This window comes from Ciconia boyciana, chromosome 6, assembly GCF_034638445.1.
Source record: "Ciconia boyciana chromosome 6, ASM3463844v1, whole genome shotgun sequence".
NCBI lineage: Eukaryota > Metazoa > Chordata > Aves > Ciconiiformes > Ciconiidae > Ciconia > Ciconia boyciana.
In genome coordinates this window covers 12,629,340-12,644,582 of record NC_132939.1, presented here as the reverse complement: position 1 = coordinate 12,644,582, position 15,243 = coordinate 12,629,340, and the positions used below count along the sequence as shown (strand labels likewise).

At 39.8% G+C, this 15,243-nt stretch overlaps 1 protein-coding gene across 4 annotated transcripts in view; it reads left to right on the top strand.

Moving 5' to 3' along the window:
* The first annotated feature begins 119 nt into the window (after positions 1-119).
* Positions 120-15,243, top strand: part of AMPD3 (adenosine monophosphate deaminase 3) — a 37,132-nt gene continuing 22,008 nt past the window's right edge. For 3 of the 4 annotated variants that reach the window (XM_072865753.1, XM_072865752.1, XM_072865756.1), the window contains exons 1-6: positions 481-813; positions 3,692-3,917; positions 6,389-6,584; positions 7,063-7,228; positions 9,484-9,703; positions 12,203-12,332. In XM_072865753.1, the coding sequence (XP_072721854.1) occupies positions 651-813; positions 3,692-3,917; positions 6,389-6,584; positions 7,063-7,228; positions 9,484-9,703; positions 12,203-12,332 (1,101 nt within the window). In that variant the 5' untranslated portion in view covers positions 481-650. Of the gene's footprint in view, positions 235-480; positions 814-3,691; positions 3,918-6,388; positions 6,585-7,062; positions 7,229-9,483; positions 9,704-12,202; positions 12,333-15,243 lie in introns of those variants that run through there. The other variant, XM_072865755.1, reaches the window with a different exon arrangement.

Here is a 15,243-nt window from a genome sequence, read left to right as displayed (position 1 = left end):
CGAAGCCTCCGAAGGGGAAGGGGTTGCCGCGGCGCGGGGGAGGAAGGCTTCCCTTGGATCCTCCGGCTCCCACTGAGGCCACGGCCCCGCGGGGGAGGCGCCGCCCCTGCCCCCGCCACTCCCGTCGCCGCAGGTGCAGCCGCGGGACGAGCGGCGCCAGACAGTGCCCGATACGGCTTCCTCCGCCCGAGAGAAACAACCCCCGCCGCCCCGAGCGGGAGTCTCCTCAAAGAGGTACGGACAGGGCGCGCGCCCCTCCTCGCCCCGCCCCGTCAGGGCGACCGTTAACGGCCCCCCGCGCCACGGCTGGGTGGAGCGGGGCAGCCCCCCTCGCCGCGCCGGCTCCGCGGAGCAGGGAGGCGGGGGTTGCCCCTGTAGCTGGCGCTTCGCCCGGCAGGGGGGCTGCACCCCGCGCCCGCCTCCCCCCGTCTCAGCGCCCTCCTTCCGCCTGCTCCCTGCCCCACCTGCTGCGGAGCCGCCCCAGGCCGCGGTGCTGCCGCCCAGGGGGCGGCTGGCCGCCCCGGCGGGGCCGGGGGTGCGGCGTGCGGGCTTCTCCGCCCGGGGGCCGCGGCGGCCATAAAGGGCCGGGGAAGGGGCGGCGCGGCACTGCGGTACCGCGGTACCGGGGCGGCCGGCCGGCCGGTGGGTGAATGCGGCAGAGGGGAGCGGCAGCATCTGGCAGGAGCAGCTCCTCCCTCCGCCGCCTCCACCTCCTTCTCCTCCACCGGCTGCTTCTGACAGGCTTTCCAGCTGGCGGGAGCGCCGGTGGCGTGGCCCGGCCCTGCCTCAGCATGGCTTTCCCCGGGGCGCTAGGTAAGTCTCGAGGCAGGAGGCAGCGCCGTGCCGGGCTTGCCCGCGGTGGTGGTGACCTTGGCCGCCTCTCCGGCGGGGACGGACCCTGGAGGGCCGTGTCCGGGGCTCCTGCGGCGGGAGCGCCCGCGGGCTGGGCCCCGCGCCGGGCCCTGGCCCACCTGCTCGCGGCGGCAGGATGCGGCTCCCCGCGCTGACCATCCGTGGGGGTTTGGAGGCGGCGGCGGTTGTTGTTTTCGTGGTGTGTGGTCATTACATATTCAAGCCCATTAAGTTTCTGATCAATAATGGCTTTTAAAATAATCATTCCATCATTTTTTATGCAGCATGTTTCAAGAGAAATAGCTTTCTTTTCTTCCACAAAGGTGCAGAACTAAAGAGCAATGAAAGTGGCCTTTCTGTGAGAGATATCTAGGAAAAGAGCATTTGCTGTTTGCTGGATGGCATTCATACTCCCTCCCCATCCCATTAAGATGTCTAGTTGTCGCTTTCCCAGTCGCTCACCTTGGGTAAAGGACAGCACTTCTATAGAAGGATACTGGATACAAGATCCTCATCCCTCTTCCAGTTCGGGATGGCACAGCTTGCATGAGTATTGCATGAAGTGCCTCACGACTATTTTAGGTTTATTAAACTCATTTCGGTGACATAAGCTAGCAGTGATGTGGGTGAACCTACCTTTCAAAGTGTTTTGTGCCTTAGTCTCTCATTTGCTTGAGCAGACAACGTAAGATGAAGTTCTGTAAGAAAGAAAAAACCTTTGGTCTCAGTACAGGATCGTACTTGTATCTATACATTCTGACTCTTCACTATCTTATTGTAATGATTTAAAATACAGTGTGGTTTCTCGTGCAATGTATTTCCTACTGTATCTCTGTTTCTGATCACAATTCTCTAACAAAAAGTTCATTTATACTAGGAAAATGCTCAGCCAATGATAAACATACAACCAATTGATTTTTCCTGTCCTCATCGGCTAGTGCTGAAAACATTTTAATCACTGATTTAGCAGCAGAAAAAACATTATTATTCCATATTTTACTATTATTGCTAGCACTCTTACTGTAGTCAAGTAAATCTAAAGACTGTTCTTGCCTGGCTGAAGTGGCCCAAAAGGCCCTTGTTGCTGGCAACTGCGTGTATGGCAGTTACTGTTGCTGACAACTGTGTTCATTGAGGTCAGTGGAAAGACTCCCATGACTTCATTGAGGTTTGAAACTGAGAAACCAAATCTAAGTTTGGATGCTTCTAAGACATCGTAGTGCATTGTCATTGAATCATTCAGCTAAACATGTATGTATTTTTATATTTTTTAGGTAGTTATACTTGATTTTACAAAGACTTAATACTAATTGCAAAACAAATACTCTCCAGGCAGAAAACCTGCACAGAGTCAGTTCCACAGTTCTTTAAAACCAGTGACATTTTTCCACTGGGCTGTGAATTGGTTCTTGCAAAATCATGTAGTTGATCACTAAATTGCTGTGTTATTGTCCAATATATCTCTCATCACCTTTTCATACTATATTTGCTTTTAGAATAAAAGCAAAAGTGTTCTCAAAGCAACTGTGAAAACAGGTGGACATTAATTAGAATCTTTTAGGCTGAAAACAACAGGATCACATATCAAAAGGATCACATATCAACATGTGGAACTTGCAGCGTGCCTACAGAAACACTGTAAAATGGGGGCCCTGATAAGTTATGCCTGGAGCGATTAAAATCTTCCATGCTTAATGCTGACTTTCAGCATACATTGTTATTTAAATGGATACCATCTTATAAAATATGTTTATGTTTTTGTAAGCAAAACCGATTCTGAAATGCCAGTTTTGGACCCAGACTTCACATTCTGGCAGTGCTTGGATCCATTTGTTGTGACATGTTCATTGCTATTTTTAACTTATGTAATAAGAATTTATTCTTATTTGTTACAAACTCTATCATACTGAAGGCATTCAAAAGGCTTTATAGTGCATAATAAATAAAGCTGGTCAGTAGCTTACAAGCACTGTGTTCCCTCCAGAATGCTACCAGATATGTCTAAATTCACATTTTGGATTGTATGAGAATGAAATATAAATAAAGCCATGAAACTACAGAAGAAACACTAAAGATGGTATTTTCAGTAGTGCTGCTATAACAAAGTAGAAATATTTTGTGATGAAAGGCTACTTAAATAAAAATTTAAAATATTATTTTTCTAAAAATATGTTTTATATTTAAATGCCAAGCAGAAATTAAAGTCCATATCCTATCTGCTACCCACATACAATTCAAAAGCAGGATATGAACTACTGAAAAAAAAAAAAGAAAAAAAAATCACTGAGTTAACTACACCATATTTGCTCCTATTGTGCCACCATTTTACTTCACAGAGCTCCATGGCTTTCTTATTTTTGAAAGGATGGGGTGAGGTAGAAATGTGCAACATTCTTTTCTAACTTGCTTGTGGCTCTAAAATTGGTTTGAAGTGACTGAGCAGGGAAGAAGGCAGGCAACTGAGTGAATGTGATTTCCAAGTTCAGTGCAAGTACATACAGCTAAGTGTACATTATATCGCAAATAACAGTTTATCTGATTACGCAGGTAAGTGGAATCTACTGGCAAATCTGTACATACATATCTTAGGAATTTTCATGAGTATACCAAGAAGTTCCTGATCCACAAATTGGCATGGCTCCACAAGTAAAGATGCTCAGTGGATACTTGCGGTTCTTGTGTACTGCATACTAGTTTAAGTTCTGCGTAGCTGTTCTGCTTTATTCTGGTTTTGCTCTAAGCTCTTAATTTTGATAGGTGTACCACAAAAAAAGCCCAGTCTCTCACGTATCTTTGTTCTTATTGTAGTTATAACTTTGTCAACTGTCTTCCTTATTAGCCGAGATGCCCAGACAGTTTCCAAAGCTGAACATCTCTGAGGTTGATGAGCATGTGCGACTTCTAGCAGAGAAGGTATTTGCTAAAGTTCTCCGAGAAGAAGACAGCAAAGATGCCTTGTCACTATTCACTGTGCCCGAAGACTGCCCTATTGGGCAGAAAGAGGCCAAGGAAAGGGAACTGCAGAAGGAACTGGCAGAACAACAGTCTGTGGAAACAGCTAAAAGGTTTGTTCAGTAGTTGCTTTCTTAGTGGAAGATAGTTTTTTTAAATGAGTTTGAGTTAATATTGAAATATCTGGCAAACAACATTCTGCCTCTTGTTACTTCAGGAGAAAGGTCAACAGCAGGTACCAAGGGCACCTGTGTGATGTCCTTCTGTGCTATGCAGAGAGTGAGGGGATGGGCCCTAGGGAGCTTGGATTGGTGAGGTTGTCTGAGCTGTTTCCAGCAATAGCATAGATATTGCTTATGTAAGTTTAACAAACACCATAGCTGGGTAGAAGTGAACACGACCCTAAGACTCTTTAATTTAAAAAGAGTCAGAAAAAGAAACACTTCCCCCCCACCCTTTATTCTAGTTTCATTCAGAGAAACGGAAAATTTTAACACAGAGAAAATGACAGTGGTATGATACTTCTTTTAGTCTCTGTAAAAATAGATCAAAGCAAAGACTTGACATTTAACATTAAGAGAGAAGGTGAAAAGTGGTATTGGCATAATGAGGTTATTTGTAGGTTTCCTTAACTCACAGAGATAAAATCTAACCCCTATCAGCCATAAAAGGGCACATTTGGAGTTTTCCAAAAAAAAAAAAAAAGTACAGTCCACCTTTGGTTTACCCATGAATCTAATGAAGCCAAACTTGATTTGGTTTATGATTTTCTTCTGTGAGAGAGGTAGCCTTACCCTGTTAGGCTGTTCCAGTATCTTAACTTCAGTTGCCTGGCTAGACTATTTCCTAGAGTCATGTGAGCTGAGCAACAGTCTGACACCAAATGGCTTGGATGTGTACAGACTCTTCAAAAAGCAGGCAAACAAGGAAGCCTTTGAAAGTGATAGCTAAACACATGTACCCAGTTAGCTGCAGACAATCAGTTGGGCAATGCTTGGCATCATATTTCTGGAACAGAAGGGAGAAGACTCAACTTAGTTAAATTAAGGCATGACACACTGATGATACAGGCTGAGACTTTTGGTTTTGAATTGTGCAAGTTCGTTTCCCAGTTGGCATGTTCATAGACATAAACAAGCACAGAAGGGAAAACTAGATGTTTTCATTCAAACAACTAATAAGTTTCACTTTTAATTTTGGAAATTGTCTTATAGAAATATGGTCTCTGAAACTGTACCTCAAGTTTTGTACAAGTTTAACTGTGGGAAGTGGGATATTATATGTATGTTGTTTACATGTGGGAACAGAACAAGTATTTGTCCCTGTCCTACAGGACTGAAGTATTCTTCAGGGACGGTTACATGAGTAAAACTTCTGTTGTCAGTTGCAGTTGATCCAACACTGCCTTTCAAGAATTTCATACTGATTTCAAAGGTGGCTACAAGTACTTAAGAGAGGATGGACATTGGTCATAGGGTATTAATCGTACCAGTGCTGCATGTTCTTATTCTTCAGAATGTCACAGAAGTAATATGCAACTTCCAGAGAGTATTCCAGTATTCCTTTTTCTTTGCTAGTGGTTCTTACTAACATTTTAAGGTTTTGGCATCTAGTTCATAAAATGAGGGAGTATTTCCACAGTGCAAAAGAAAGTGATATCACAGGTAGTTTTACAACATTATATTTATTTATTACATGAATATTTAAAATACATTTAAACTGAGTAAGGAAAATTAATTAAGAGATATTGCAAAACTTCACTTGAGGTATTAAAATTACCTCACTGAAAAATACAGCATTCTTTTTTAGCTGTTTTTTCTAAGGTACACATCTATCACAGTTTTGGTGAGAAAGGGCAAAAGTTTAAATCTGTGGGGGTTAGCCATTTAGTGCTCTGAGGGGGGGAATGGACTTGCATATCAAAGCCATGCTATGTTATTACTCTGATAACCAACATTAGCCTTTTGCTCAAGTCTCATCAAACACTGCCTAAGGAATAACTATGTGCCCATCCTTTTTCTTACAAGTTTAACTGAATCACTATATGTGAAATTTTGATGCATAATTTTCTGATAACTAGATGAGTTTTTAGATCATGCATGTTTTGGGAAGAAAGAAAGGAGTGTGTAATAGCATGATAACTTATAACAACTTCCTGTATGTAACATTCACTTGTTTCTGTCTGGTACTTCATGAATTCTGATGCTGCCAGTCTCTAAGAATCAACTCCTACTAAAGTAAGCACAGTGATCGCATTTTCCTTCTGTGCAGTGACTTGCTGAAACTGAATTTGTAAGAAATGAAACAAACAAACCTTAGGGCATCTTAGTGATTATAAATAAATTATAGCATATTGTGTTAGTGTGGAGGGTAAGTGCAATTGTTTGTAGCGCATATCATGTGAAATATCAATAGAAAAAAAGCTAAAAGCACAAATATCTTGTGACTGACATTTTTCCTGTGGTATGAGAGATTTAATCTGTAAAATTTCTTAGGCGGTGATGTATTTGGTGTAATCAGTTTTCCTGTGTATTCAATGTTTTATACCGTGGCTTATTTTATGCTTTATACCATGAATTTGTAGGAAGAAAAGTTTCAAGATGATTCGATCCCAGTCTTTGTCATTACAAATTCCGTCTCAGGAATGGAAAGCACCATCAGCCAATCCTGTTCTGTCTCCTGCAACACCAGTTCTTCCAAGTGCTTTTCTGCCAGTCCAAGTGCCATATGATGTACCAGAGTTTCAGAGAGTTTCAATTAGTGGGGACTACTGTGCAGGGGTAAGAAACCTTTTTTTTTTTTTTTCCCCCCTTTCTGTATTGGGGGGGGGAGGGGCAGAATCCCAAACCACAAGCAGCTAATGTGTATAAAGGGTGAAATGCCAGTATATTATGGCTCTCTACAATAAACTGTAAATTGCTGTGTGAACACATTGATTTGTAAAACAGTTAAAGTCAAGGTCAGGTCGTTTTATACTTTTTATAAAAAATAAATCAAAGGGATAAAAACATAATCAGGCACTAAATAAATGGGTAATATATGGTAGGAGAAAAATATCTGTCTGTGTGTGTTTTGCACGTTGTATTTGGACTCTACTTCTGTCACTGGCTTCCTGAGACCTTGGGTAAGATCCTTATGGTCAAGCCACATACACTTACATTTCTGGAAATTCAGTCTCCTTGTTACCGGTGTGGATTCAGTTTGTTGTTAAAACTGCTGTTTTATTTTTGTCAGTATTTATCCAGGCTTTCCTTTTAGGTTACAGTTGATGATTATGAACAGGCTGCCAAGAGCCTGGTGAAAGCTCTTCTCATTCGAGAAAAGTATTCACGTCTTGCCTACCATCGCTTCCCAAGAACAACATCTCAGTATTTGTGTAGCATGCAAGATGAAAAATGGAAGGTTGAAGATGAAGTGTATCCAGGTGAATATCCTTGTTCTTCTTTTTAAAATATACAATTAAACACATGCACTGCTGTAGTAAAGGTAAGTTGGATTTTTGTGATGATCTCTTCTGAGTGTCTTTGCTTCAGTAATTTATTCTGTTAGTAAGTGGTGGAGAATCACTGACAGACCTAAGATATGAATCCCGTGTCTAATTTGAAACTTTGAAGCTGTCAAAAGCTAAAAAAACATACTAGATGCTCATTGATTATTTTTTGTTTTGCAGCAAATGGGATGGTAAGTAGTACACTTGCGTTCCTCCAGGAAAAAAGATATATGTGTATGGTTTAAAGCAAAAAGTCATTCCTCCTGATCTTGGCATGCTGAAATAAACAGGATTATGAGCTCATCTACATTGTAAATTGAAGCACGATACAGACATACCAGTTAGCAAGCCCCAAGTCAGTAATTTCATAGGCATGGTACGCTTACCAGGTCAAGACTGGAAGCTGTATAGTCATGTTTGTTGGGCATTCTGCCTGGGTTAATAGACTCTGATCTCTCAACAAGGCTTAATAGGTTGAACATATTCCCTACTATATATGTCACAAATGATATTTGTCACTTAGGTGGGTTGTGTCTTGAATGCTTTGCTTGTGCATTAAACTTTGCACTGCTAGTTTTTGGATTAGCATGTGAGGAGCAACAGTTGGTCTGTACAGATGTGCCACTGTAGATGTGTCCATATTGTTGGCAGTGTATTCTCAGCCATACAGTGACATTTCAAGTCAATTGCCCTCTAGCTCAGTGGTTGAAAGAGGGTGAACTAACATGTTTTGAAGCATTTGTTATACAGAAAGAGTGTAAAGAGGACAGTATACTGAATATTCAAGACAGAAAAGATATTTTGGAACAGCTGCCAGGGAGATATTTCCAAGCTATTATTAGGTTAATAGCTTTTTTACAGTTATTATTTTAAACTTATGATATAAACAATAAAATCTCATTACACAATGTCTTAATTAGCACAAGTTTGAGCTGGATAGTTATGAATATTAGAGATAAGAATGGTATCAGTTTATAATGTACATTCAGGTGCTCTAGGTGAATAAAAGGACTGGTTAATTACTTTTCTGTCTTGGCTTAACTGAACAGGTAAAAGAAGAAATCTCAGTGATAAGACTGAGCCCAAGAATGTAGTTCAGCTGACATAAAATAAGTGTCTCAATTACATTTATGCTAGTTGCATTAGTAAGATAGTAAAAGAAGCGATGAACATTCACTAGCATGAGTGATGTTTGAGTGTTCACATAAGCTGAATCTCCCAGAATTATGTGTGTTTACCTGATTCGCAGAAAAAAAAAAATAATTGTAATTTTGTAAAGGGATTACAAAACTGTACTGAACAAATCCCAACTGTGCTTCTGGTACTTCGTGATTTCGGTCATGATCAGAAGGCCAAGGGGAAAACTAGAGTTGTGTGGTACTATCTCTGGCTTCTGCACTTCTTGGTTCTATTCAAAAGCAATTAAACAGAAAAATAAGGAGTTTTATTTAAAACAAACAAACAAAAAACACAAATGAAAAAAACCCAATCAAACACAAAAAAACCAACCATTGCCTTGGTCAGAGTGAGAAGCATTGAGTCTTAAATTATTTCCTGCTCTACCATGAGTGAAGTACATTCACTAATGGTGTAGAGAAAGAGGAAACAGTCCTAGTATGTATGCACTAGTCTAGGTCATCGGATTGTGGGAAGGGCAGAGGTGAAGTAAGGTACAGCCTGTTCTTTTCTGACTGATGTTTCAATATGAGAACAGCTGCATTACTGTGTGCTTAAATACTAACTTCCAAAATTACTACAGTGAGTCAGAAGGTGAAAAGAAAATAATTAAGGTGGGTATGAATTCAACAACTGTTTTATTGTTCAAAAATCTCAACTGTACTTTCAACCATCCTAATTCAAATACTTCTCGAAACTTATTTTGAAACTTGTGCCATCATACATTGATAAAGAATACTATTAAATCTATTTATACATTGGTTCAGAGAACTGTAATAATGTATAATATTTGAATTAAGGTAGGCACTTAGCTTAGAGAGGGACTGCAATTAAAGTGTCAGAATAAAGCTGTGTTGTATCAACAGATCTTTTATAGTAACTGAAAATTATTTTAATGAAAGCATTAAGATCTGTTAGAAATGAAGCATTATAGAAGCAGAAAGTCCTCTTTATAATTATTTTGCCTTTTCTGTAAGTTATTTCTTCTAAATGTAATGTAAATTTATTTCCAGATTTCCATTCACCCCCAGAAGAAAATGAAGATCCTTACAATCTTGATGATGCTCCAGACAATTTGGATTATGTTATCAAGATAAAAGGTGGCATTCCCTTTGTTTATGATAACAAAGAAATGATGGAACTCAATGAGCCTCGGAGTCTGCCATATCCTGACCTGGAGACCTATACCCTTGACCTGAGCCACGTTCTTGCTCTACTTGCAGATGGTCCAACGTATGTTTCTCTTTTTTTCCTTCTCTGCCCCTTCAGGCTACTGGTTACCTTTAGTTTAATACTTCTCACTTTTGTGATATTTAATTCCTCAAGGTACTCATTCTACAGTAATGTTTTTTTGTCCTTCTCAAGCATTAATGCATCACAGAAAGACTTAAAAGGAAAAAAACCCCAACACATGTGGCTGTATTTAATTTCTTTAGTTTCTTTGCATCAACCATGGCAAAATGAGAAGCAGTTAACAGAAAAGCAAGAAATTGGCCAAATGTTCCCATTCAAGTAAAATCTGACTCAGACTTCTTGAGGCATGGGAACTGAAACTTGAACCTCACCTTTCTTATTTTGTTTTGGCTTATACTGAATTTGAGGTTTTTGAACAATTGTCTGGAGTTCCTTCATGTCTGTTCTACTCTGCATGAAGAGAAACCCTGCATACGTAGAGCATACAGAACAGCTCAGCAACATAAATATTCAGTCTGATTTGTTTCAGATATGAAGTAACTGCTCATGTGCTGCAAAACTGATCCACACATAAACAATCAAAATAGGTCTGAAATCTCCCAGAACCATCAAACTCCTGGGAAATCTCTAAAAACCAGAAATATAACAACTCTAGTACAGTCACTGACACACTCACGACAAAGCAATGTCGTTGCCCAGTGCATAAGGAAAACATGTGCATCCAGTTTTTAAGTTTATTTCCCAGCTGAGGACTGGAAACATCAAGGTTTCTCATGGCGTCAACACCAGGAAAGGAAAAGAATCCACCCTAGGATGGAACAAAGCAGGAACCCGGACTGTTCTTCCAAAAGATTTGCCCTGCCTGCCAGCACTGCATTCCTAGTCCTTCTGCCTTTGAGAGATCATCACTTACAATGTGACAAGTTAGTCACACCTGATGCATTCTTTCCCCTTTGAGTCTGTGTCTGACACCTGCAGCATAATCTGTCTGCCTTGTGCATTGATAGTGGCAAAGCAGATGGGCTGAACAGAACTGTCCCATTCCCTAAGCGCTTTTTCAAGAGCAAAAGCCTATGCTTCCACCAGCATTATCAGCACTCCTGCTCTAAATCAAAGCTAGCTTGAGTATGCTTGTTTACAGTATGCAATGGGTAAATGCATTTCCAGTTTCAGTATGTTATAGTCCAGGAGACGGATATTGAGAAGATTAAACGACAAGGAGGAAAAACTTGAAACAAGAGTCATGCTGAAGACCCTTCTTTTTGCAGCTTTTGTTAACAGTCTTTATCAGGAAGCCATAAGTAAGAATGGCCTTGATAGGACATGTTAGAACACTCAGCACCTTTGTGAATGTAGGAGCAATCATCTGCTCCTTTCACTTCTTCAAATTAAGCTTTTACAGGCTGATTCGCACTCCCTGATAAATACACACAAGCCAAAAGAAAGAAGTCTTTTCAGTATCCTGTTGCATAAGCTCTTCATATGGTATTGTTTCCCTGTTTGCAGCAAGTGCTTTTCTGTCATGTCTATCACATGGGGCGGCCTGGAGATCAAGAACCCATTGTTCTTTAATCTTTACTGTTCTTAAACTGGTGAAATCTCACCCTTACTCCTCAGTCTTCCGGTCTCTTGAATAATAGCATAACCTAACAAAGACTTCCTGCAGCAGGCAAATGGGTCTTGATCAGTATCAGATGCAATGAGACTGTGTTTGAACCAGACTTTCAAATCCATAAAGGGATTTGTGTCCCATTGAGGAGAGATTGTCAACAATAAAGCAGAAAAAAGAAGGCTATTACACTAATAGTGCTACAAAAATATTGTAGATTCAGTAAGAATTGACAGATGGTGAAGAGAAGAAACATGTCATTGGTTAAAAATAGAATGAGAAACATAACAGAAGATCAAAGTGAAGACAGAGGAGTAGGCAAGCAGGACAAAAAAAGCATGATTTTTCTAAGAAGAGCAAAAGAAGTTATTTTGGTAAAAATGTATTTCTAAACAATATATGTGTTTTTAAGGCATAAAAACGAAAGTATATTGGATCTTATCTTGACTTCTTATATTCACATTGAAAAAGCAAATAAACTTTGGGAAAATATTTTAAAATTATTTCCATAGTGAGTAAGTCCGGATTACAGGTTGTTTCTGTCATATATGAGGTCATCTGCTGTGTTGGAGGTATAGTTTCAGAGTAGTGGCAATTGACATCACATTTTATTATAGGTTTTATGCTTTCTCTGGTCATCATTACTAAAATAACTGCAGTTTATGCACAGATACAGTGATAACAATACTTGGACAACTTAACGGACATAACATGGTTATGTAGAGTTCTGTTTGAGGTTTCACTAATAACTTTGGTCTGAAATCATTGGATATTGAGTTATATATTTGTTAACCAGTAGGATAAGGAGAATGGATTTGTCTTGGTCTTCATTAAAAAAATGTTTTTACTGTGAAAACTTTCAAGTTCTTTCTGAACTTGAAATACAAATAGTTTTGTGTTACAGTTAATTTTTGTGTTTTCTTTTACAGAAAAACATATTGTCATCGGAGGCTTAACTTCTTAGAATCTAAATTTAGTTTACATGAGATGTTAAATGAAATGTCAGAATTTAAAGAACTAAAGAGTAATCCCCATCGAGACTTTTATAATGTGAGAAAGGTAAGTGTGGAAAGGATTAAAGGCATGACATGGTTTTTAGTACGAGTTCCAGCAATTTTGCTTTTCTTGTGTGTAGTGTAGATGATCTGCATGAAGCGGTGTGTGCATACCACTCAGCTGAATTGTGTTATTTTAAGAATATTAACATTTTTCTACATGGGAACACTCCAGGACAATTAGCTTGAATGTAAGTGGGTTAAATGGATTATGCTAAACTCATCTGTCTACTTATTCAGAATCAAAGGGGCTTAATTGTATGTAGATTGCTTTAAAGGAGTGAAACAGAGTTAATCAAATGAAGCTCACTTGGATTGTGAATAAAAATATCCGCATGGAGGTTTAATTCATTTTAATTAATTCATTTAAAGTCAGTCAAGTGCATTTTCCCGCTTTCATGTAGGTAAGTCATACTACACTGTAGTAGGAACAGCAGTATAGATTTTGGGTGAAAATTTCATTTCATATTGAAAATAAGTGTTTAAATACATGTCAGAAGAAAACCTCCCACAGAAACTGAACTGAGGGTTCATGCTGCCATCAGTATCTGGTAAAAAATGTCTGTGAAATATTAAGTAAAAAGATTGTTATTTGAGTTATATTCTTGGCTGCCTCTGAGATACGCTGGGATGTAATTAGGAGACAGGTAGGGAAATCGAGGAGCTGATTTCATTTCCTGACATTCACATGCAAGAGAGCTGCATTCTCTTCAAAGCATGGAAGCACCAGTGTTATGCTGCTTCGTTTGCTTCCCTTTCCTGAAGTTAAGAGGAAGTTACTGGAGAGATAATGCTTCAGTTTGATAGGTGATATTTCTTCACAAAGCAGTAATTGTTGCTGGTGTTTTTAACTACTTCAGGTCCATTTTGCATTGTTTCTATATGCAACTGGAAGAGGTAGGACTTATTTTGTAACTTCAGGGTTTAGATCAATACTTTAATCCTTCTTGTTATGTTTAGTACATCAAAAAGTCCTTTTGGCTTTTCTCTATAGTGTCCAGTGTGCTGACTACTGAATGTTTGCTACTGTTGTGGTAATAAACTGTCAAATACAAAATGTGCTAAACAAAAGTGTTTGAATGTACACCTGTCTATCGCTAGGCTAGAGGCAGATGGGTTCTTAGGTAAATGCTAATGAATTTCATACTTTTATCTGTTAAGTGTTTGGATGGGAGGATCTATTAGCTAATTCCCTCAAGCAGGACTCAAGTGGCAGAGACTTGACTCCTAATTTGACAGTTTTCATGCATAACCCTGGACAAGATATTTAGTCCATGCCACAATCAGAAAAAACACTTCACTAGCTGACAGAGACGTTAATAATAAAACACATGGTGACTGAGAGGTGCGAAGGACAGATGTGTGGATTGGGTAACTGCCTAGACAATCAATTTGATTACTGAGAAGCTGTAATTAACAGGATTGTAGTTGCTAAGTTCAGCTGTTGATTTAAAAGCAAATGTTCAGTGTCTCTGGGCATATCTTAGTTATTTTCTAATTATCCACTATTAAATAAGCCAATCTACAAATGGATTCATGTTGTTCAAAAGCACAAAGTGTGCATCACTTCCCCTCTGGCAATACCCAAATTCAAGAGAGCAGGAACAAGCTTGCTCTTCTCTGGCAGAGATAATTCCTACTGCTAGTTATTGCTTTAAAAAATCTTGCTGCACAGAGTTAATCTTGCTTAAAGTAGTACTTTTATGAAGCAAGCTTACAAGTAGTATTTTTATGAAGCACTCTCTATGGAAAGTAAACTGCATTGTAGATAGAGTTCCTGTAAGCCCCCAAATAATCTTGTTTTCCCTATGTCTTGCTAACCCAAGTAATGTTTGGATCTGTAACTTCCCCGAAGTGCTTCCTCCCTAATAACAGTATCAGCAGTGAAACTTACAATATGAAACAGACACTTCTAGGGCCTATATTTTCAGGATGTCTCTCTGTTAGTCAATCCTAAACTGCATACTGCTCATAAGGAAAGCAAGAAATAAGATTCAACTCCCAAAAGAGCTGTTAGTGAAGTTGTCTATTACATCCCTCAGACACTAGTGTGGAGATCCTGGTACCATCTGTTTGCTTATATTAAAGAGCCAAAGTAACTGATGGAAAATGCCAAAATTAAAACAGTTATGAATGTAGTGGCAAGGTCAATCAGCGAACATGTATTACTGCATTTAGAAAGGTACAGTAGAAGGCTGGCCGGCATTATTCGTTGGCATGACAATCAAAGGTTACTGGGTTTTTTTCCCCTTCTGCCTGCCCCCTTTCCCCTTTTTTTCCTGGTTTAATAGGAGTTCTCCTCCAGTGAGCTCATCTGTTTAACAAATCCCAAGATAAGGCTCCCATTAAATACGGGAAATGTATGTGTATATCTTACATATTGGACTTAACCAGAATGCAACCAAAGATATATTTTGCACTGATCAAGCTGGAACTAGAAAACTGCCCTTTAATAACCAGGCAAATATTTCTCTAGGCAGACAAGAATCCACAGGTGGTAAGACAGTGTGGCTGGCTCTACTTGGCTCCCCACAGGAGGGGGACAACTGTCTGTGTAGGAGAAGGCTAACTTTAGAGAAGACTCTTGAGTTTGCCATCAGCAGGGCTCTCTCACGTTCTCCAGCTGATGGATAGCAAAGTGCAGTCAACACAGATTCTCCACATAACTCCTGGGTTGCCTGCATTAAGCATGAAATTAAGTAATAAGACTTTAGCTTTACAGAACACAAACTCAGAACTGAGTTTTAGCCTTTATTTTAGGCAGGAAAGCCTAAAACTAGGGTTTCCTGCCTTCCAAAGCAAGTATGTGAGGTTTTTTGAGCAGGGATTCCAGTAGACCACTGTGCCCAACAGCCTCAGATAATTCTGAGCTGATAGTTCAGTTTTTTAGCTGAAATACACCTCCAAAGTAAAGG